This window comes from Nomascus leucogenys, chromosome 11, assembly GCF_006542625.1.
Source record: "Nomascus leucogenys isolate Asia chromosome 11, Asia_NLE_v1, whole genome shotgun sequence".
Classification (NCBI taxonomy): domain Eukaryota; kingdom Metazoa; phylum Chordata; class Mammalia; order Primates; family Hylobatidae; genus Nomascus; species Nomascus leucogenys.
In genome coordinates, this window is record NC_044391.1 from 29739602 (window position 1) to 29745371 (window position 5770).

Below are 5770 nucleotides of genomic sequence, written 5' to 3' on the forward strand. Positions count from 1 at the left end.
AAGTCTGAGACCAGCCTGGGAAACATAGGTGGACCCTGTCTCTACAGAAAAGTCAAAGAAATTAGCCAGGCACAGTGGCGTGTGCTTATAGTCCCACCTAGTCAGGAGGCTGAGGCAGGAGGATTGCTGGAGCCCATGAGTTCCAGGAAGCAGTGAGCCATGATTGCACCACTGCACTCCAGCCTGGGTGACAGAGTGAGACTTTAGCTCTTAAAAAAAAATTGAGAAATGTAACGTGAGTACAATCCTATTAACTAAATAATAAGGCCCTGAGGTGGGGGCACACTGTTCCTCATCCCTAGCTGCGAAGGAGGTGTCCTGGTCGGAATCAGTGCTGGGTGCACTGCAGGGCCCGGAAGTCCATGTCCACATTGTAGTTCAGTGCAGCGAAAGCCAATCTCACTCCCTCCGCAGAGTGTTCAGCCTGCCAGCAGGTGGCCAGCTGGTCCTCCTCGGATATGGCATGGACCCAGCAGCTCTGTTCGAAATCATAATGGGGGAACCAAGGGCCCCCTACATACAGGTCCGTCGGGATGCATCGAGTTCCACTGCAGGAATCTCCAGGAACCCTTAGGTCCTCCCTGAGCCAGGGCCGGGCTGGGCACACCCTGAGTGCCCACAGGGTAGATGTCTTCCCCGACAGCCCCACCAGGACAGGGTGTGGAAGAACGAGGTGCCCATGGCGGGGAAGCTGACCAAACGGGCCGCTGGAACCGGGCTGGTGGGCCTGGAGGGGCCTGCCTGTCCCCCTTGCAGAGGGTCTTCCTGCCACGTGAAGCCGGCACAGGCCTGGGTGCAGAGGACCCTTGCTCCGGTTTGGCTGAAAGGAAAACAGACGTGGTCAGTGTTAGGTAACATGGGCACAGTAAGATGGCGCTGGTTCCGGGTTCTTCACCCCCGGTTCCCGGTTCTCCACCCCGCGAGCCCACCAAGAGAAGGCCAATCAGGGAAGAACACCTCCTGCCTTTTACTCAAACCCCACCCCTAAGCCAATCACCGATGCCCGCGTAGCCCCACTGAGTATAAAAACCCAGCACCTAAGCAGCTCACCCCTTCTTCCTTCTTTCTCCTCCTCCGTGTGGTGTCGCCTTGGTGCCTCCAGTAAAATCTCTTGACCGCGACCAGTGTGTCTTTGGTTTGAGCCCGATCGGGTCTGACTCTTTGAGTCGGTCCGACTCTTTCAGTCAGCGTCTCCAGTGAGCCCATGCAAGCCTTTCTGGCCTGGGCCCCACCTGCCTGCATCTCTGTAGTCTTCGGGGTCTGTGTGTGGCCCCTGTGGCCTGACACTGAGGGGTCTGTTAGTCTGCTGATCCCAGAGGAAGGGGTGTGTGCTGCCTGGTGTGGGGAAGCTGTCGTGGCATGGCGGGTGGCCCCTGGGACTGCCCCCAGGGTTGGGACTGGCTGTGGGTTTCCTGCCACACACATTCGTCCCAGGGCTGTTGGGCTTGGGATATGGCCCCCAGTCAGAACTCAGGTGGGAGGGTCCTTGGATGTCACCCAGTCCCTTGCCACCTCACATGGGGACCCGTCTCTGCAGTGGGTTTTTGGGCCCAGACGTTGGTCATCCTCTGCCCTCCTGGGCTGCCCAGTCCATGCCAGGACTGACTGTTCCCACATCTGGCTGAATTCTTGGCTCTGGCTGTGGGCTTGGGGTCCCACCTGTGCCCTCTCCCTGAATGTTCTGGGGTCAGGGACCCCCAATTCCCTTGTCTCCCTGGCTCAAGGCTTGTTGTCCTGGCAAGCTCGGAGGAGCGTGCAGGAGTGAGGGGCCTCTGCTGCTCTCTGAGTCTGTGGGTGCTTGCAGGGAGAGACGGGGTCTCCCACAAATGGGTCTGGCTCCTCTAGTAACTTTGAGGGCCCTGTAAGGGGGAGAGCGAGACACCGTGGAAAGTGGGGGGAGGCTTGAGGGAGGGTCTTGCCCACATCCCCCTCCTGCGTGCACAACACGTCCAGTACACACGCACTGAGCGCCTGCCCTGAGGACCCGTGGGCCTCCTGTACTTTCTTAGAGTCCAGGAGGAAGAGGAGGAAGAAAAGGTGAAGAGGAAGGCCCAGGTAGTAGGGTTGCAGATCCCAGGCACTCCCCCACTATTGACTGCCCCAGAGGGTGACATGGGAGGGGACATGGCGCTAGAGCCCACCTGGGAGTGGCAGGTCCCCTTGCTTCCTTGTTTGTTTCTTTGTAGAGGCCCTAAGATGCTTGAGCACCGTGTCATCATCGCTGGCCCAGTGATGGAAGAACTGGTTCGGAAAACATGCCCACAGGCCAGAACTGGATGTCTCCTTGAGGCACTCTAGGGACAGGGTGGACATCAGGCCAGGAGAGTTCCTTGGGAGGGGGCCAGCCCCTACCCCATGGCCACTTCAGTCTCTCACTGGGTGGTGCTGGATCCTTTTATGGCCACCCCAGGGGTCCAGATGTGCACAGGAGGCTGTGACTGGGGGGTGACCTGGACAGGGAAGTGCCTGCCACACTCCTGACTTTTATCTGGGTCATGTGGGGGATGGGCTCGGTGTCACAGTGCCCTTCCCAGCCCACCTGGCCAGACCTGCCTCTGAGCCAGAACAGGGGATCATGAGGACAGTGTGAGGAAGCTGCCCTCAGGCCAGTCGGGGTCTGACCCCGGGGCTCCCCAGGCCCCACTGGGCACACATAGACTTACTCTTCTGAACCTCAAAGGCAATGCTTGTCATCAGCATCAACATCTGTTCTCCTTCCAGCAAATACACGTCCCACAGGCGCAGGGTGAGCCCGAGAGAGATCTGTGGAGACAGCAGTCATGGGAGAACCTGGCCCTTCCAGGCTGGGGCTGGTGGCTTGAGCTGTGCTCATTGGGGTTTCAGTCCCCAGAGTCAGTGACCTTCCCCACGAGCGTCGCCTGGGCCCTCCAGGATGCTGAGTCAGGCAAGGTCTTGCAGCTCCTCATGGGGGGCACTCATATGAGTGGAGATGTGGCTCCTGGAGAGAGGGGCTTGCCCAGGGCTTGAGGCTTCCCTGAGCCCTCTCAAGTCGGGTCCTGGCCCAGTCTGCCCATGAGGCTGGGCCTGAGCCCCAGCCATTGCCCTGGGATAGCCCCTCTTAGGCAGAGGGTTTTGCTTGGGTGTCCTTCAGGGACCCACCTGAGCCTCCTGTGGGCTGGGGGTGAGCCAGACTGCTGGACTGAGGAAGCAGGGCACTGCAGGACAACGAGGGTCCCTGAGCCAGGGTCTCCCTATGCCACCTTACCTTAATCAACATCCGGAGAAGCCAGGCTAACGAGAGACGCTGCCCGCATAGACCTTCCTTGTCCTGACGGGAGCAACAGAGGTGCTCAGGCCACTGGGCTGCCCTAAAAACCTCCCTCTTCCAGGGCCTCTGAAAAACCTATGCCTAGTGCAGAACACTGGGCAGTTTCCAGGGCTCCTGGCAACACCATCCCCTTCCCACACTCTTGGTGGACACACTGCCCTTTGCCCTGCTCTGCGGGAGCTGGGGCCCCATCCCTGTGCCTCTGTCTCCTCCAGGGCAGGAAAGGAAACCAACTCCCAGCCCATGGAGAACCCAGCATCCCAGGTCAGGCCCTGGCTGGGACTCAGCCAGTCACCAGCCCCACGAGGGGCTCCAGCCCCCCTGCTCCTCCAGCCCCACGGGATGCAGGGCCTCTGGGGAAGAGCCGAGGGGACCATAAACTCACCAGATGCCACATGGTCTTGGGTTGTGACGTGGGTACCACATACTCCTGATGGTCTTGGAGCCCCTGGACTGTCCCGCCATTTGGGCTGTGGAATCCTGAGAAGCCCCCAGCCCATTATGAAATCAGAGCCTTCCCCCAAGATGTGGAGCCATCAGCTGCAAGAGCTGGGCAGCTTGAGAGGCCCCCCAAACCCGAAGACCTCCCACCCTCCCATCTGGTGACCCCACTATGCGGCCTTTACCCTGGGGAGGTGGGGCGGGAACATCCCCTGGAGCCTGGCTGGAGGTTCCCCTGGAGGCCTCCTGGGCCAGGGTGCAAAAAGGGCAAGCCTGACTTTGAGGCCACAACAGGGTGGCCAGAACAGTGTGGGTACTGGGCTTCCTGGTCATCTCCTGGAAGTGGGGACACGGGATGGGGAGATGCTGACATCTGGGCTTGGTCGGCCCATGCGTGTGCACCAAGGGCAGCGGGAGCCCCGGCAGCTGGAGGGCAGGAGGACTCTCAGGGAGGGGAGAGTCAGCTGCACAGAATCAGAGCTGGAAGGCGTGGCTCCAGGACACAGAGGGTGGCCACGGGGAGGATGAGATGCCCTCTGCTGATGGGATTGAAAGGTGTCTGACTTGGGCTGTGGGGGGTCAGCTGCGGACTCCTGTGGGACCCTCAGCAGAGACGTCCTAAAGGCTCCCAACAAGCTGGCGACACAAGGAGGGTGCCTTGGCTGAAAGCCGAGATCACCTGGCCACAGTGGCCATCCCCGGGTCTGGCTGCATGAGGCCCCAGGGGCAGCTGTTCACCTACCCTGCAGGGAGTGCCTCTCACTGGCCAGCAGCTGCACCAGGGCCCAGAATGCATCCTCCTCAGGCAGATACAGGAGGAACAAGGCGGCGATGTGGCTCAGGTTCCTGCGGTAGCCCACCTCCTGCAAGAGCCAGAGTCACCATGGAAGGGCATCACCTAGGAGGGCTGAGGTCACCTGGGAGGACTCATGTCATTGGAGAGGGCAGAGGTGACTGGACAGGCTTCCTCTGAAGAAGAGGCTTCCTCAGGATGCAAATTCATTTCATGACAAGAGCCAAGTCCATCAGGCACTTCAGCACCTTGTCCAAAATGTCTCCTGAGACCACCATCCTGCGTGTGACGCTGCCAAGCTCCCAGGCTTTGGGGCAGCCCCAGGAGGAGGGCGTCATTTCTCGTTCTGAGAAGTGGTGGTCAGGCCCAGGTGACACCAGGAGTCCAGACCCCAACTCCTTTGTATCTCAGCTTGACCCCTTGAGACCACCCCCTTGCTTGGAGGTTTATGCCAGCGGTGAGCTGAAATCCTACCTCCTATAACCTGGTGGGTCACAAATACTAACTTTAAAAGAAGCAACGACACCCCCACCAGACACCCACTCCTGTGAATATGGAAATACGGCCCAGGAACCTCACTGCTGGGAATACTCACCAGGTTATACTCCGAATATGCCAGGAGGATATAGAATGGTTCCCGCTGCCTAGGAAACAGAGAAAGGGGGCTATGGTTTGGTTTGTGCAGATGCTGTTAGTTTCACTTTGTCTACAAATCCTAACAACAAATCCCATTTCAGGTTCAGATGATTCACCAGATAAGCAGTGAGCTCTTCAGGGCCTGAGACTGTCGAAGAAATGTTTCAGTAAAATCCACATCTGTGACATACAAATAGCCCAGTTGTACAGTGAGTTGACCGATCCTTTTCACTCTGAATGATTTTTTTTTTTTTTTCAGTTTGCACACACGCCAGTTCAGTCTCTGGGTGTACAGTTCCTCCACAGTTCCAAACCAATGTGCAGAGTCTCCCGGCCACCACTCCAGCCCCTCCTGGAGTGACTCCTTCATCCTCCAAGTCTCCAGGGTGGCCCCTATGCACCCAGCCTCTCCCCGATTCATCAGCCCCTGGCCACCCAGACTGCCTCTCTGTCCCTATGGTTTGGCCTTTTCCAGAATGGCCTAGGAATGGGAATCCTACTGTGGTAGCTTATTGGGTCTGGCTTCTTTCCCTTAGCAAAATGTATCTAGGATCCACCCACGTTTGTGCGGGCATCACTGGCTCGTTCCTTTTCTCACTGGGTCTTCCGTT

At 58.5% G+C, this 5770-nt stretch overlaps 1 protein-coding gene across 1 annotated transcript; it reads right to left on the reverse strand.

The window, feature by feature from the left end:
- Positions 1-328: 328 nt before the first annotated feature.
- Positions 329-5559, reverse strand: LOC100598230 (TBC1 domain family member 3G-like). Its single transcript, XM_030823081.1, is given in 9 exon segments — positions 329-536; positions 538-820; positions 2142-2294; positions 2664-2763; positions 3227-3289; positions 3675-3769; positions 4473-4593; positions 5119-5167; positions 5276-5559. Coding segments are annotated over 9 exon segments (1326 nt in total). The 5' UTR covers positions 5530-5559.
- Positions 5560-5770: the final 211 nt, after the last annotated feature.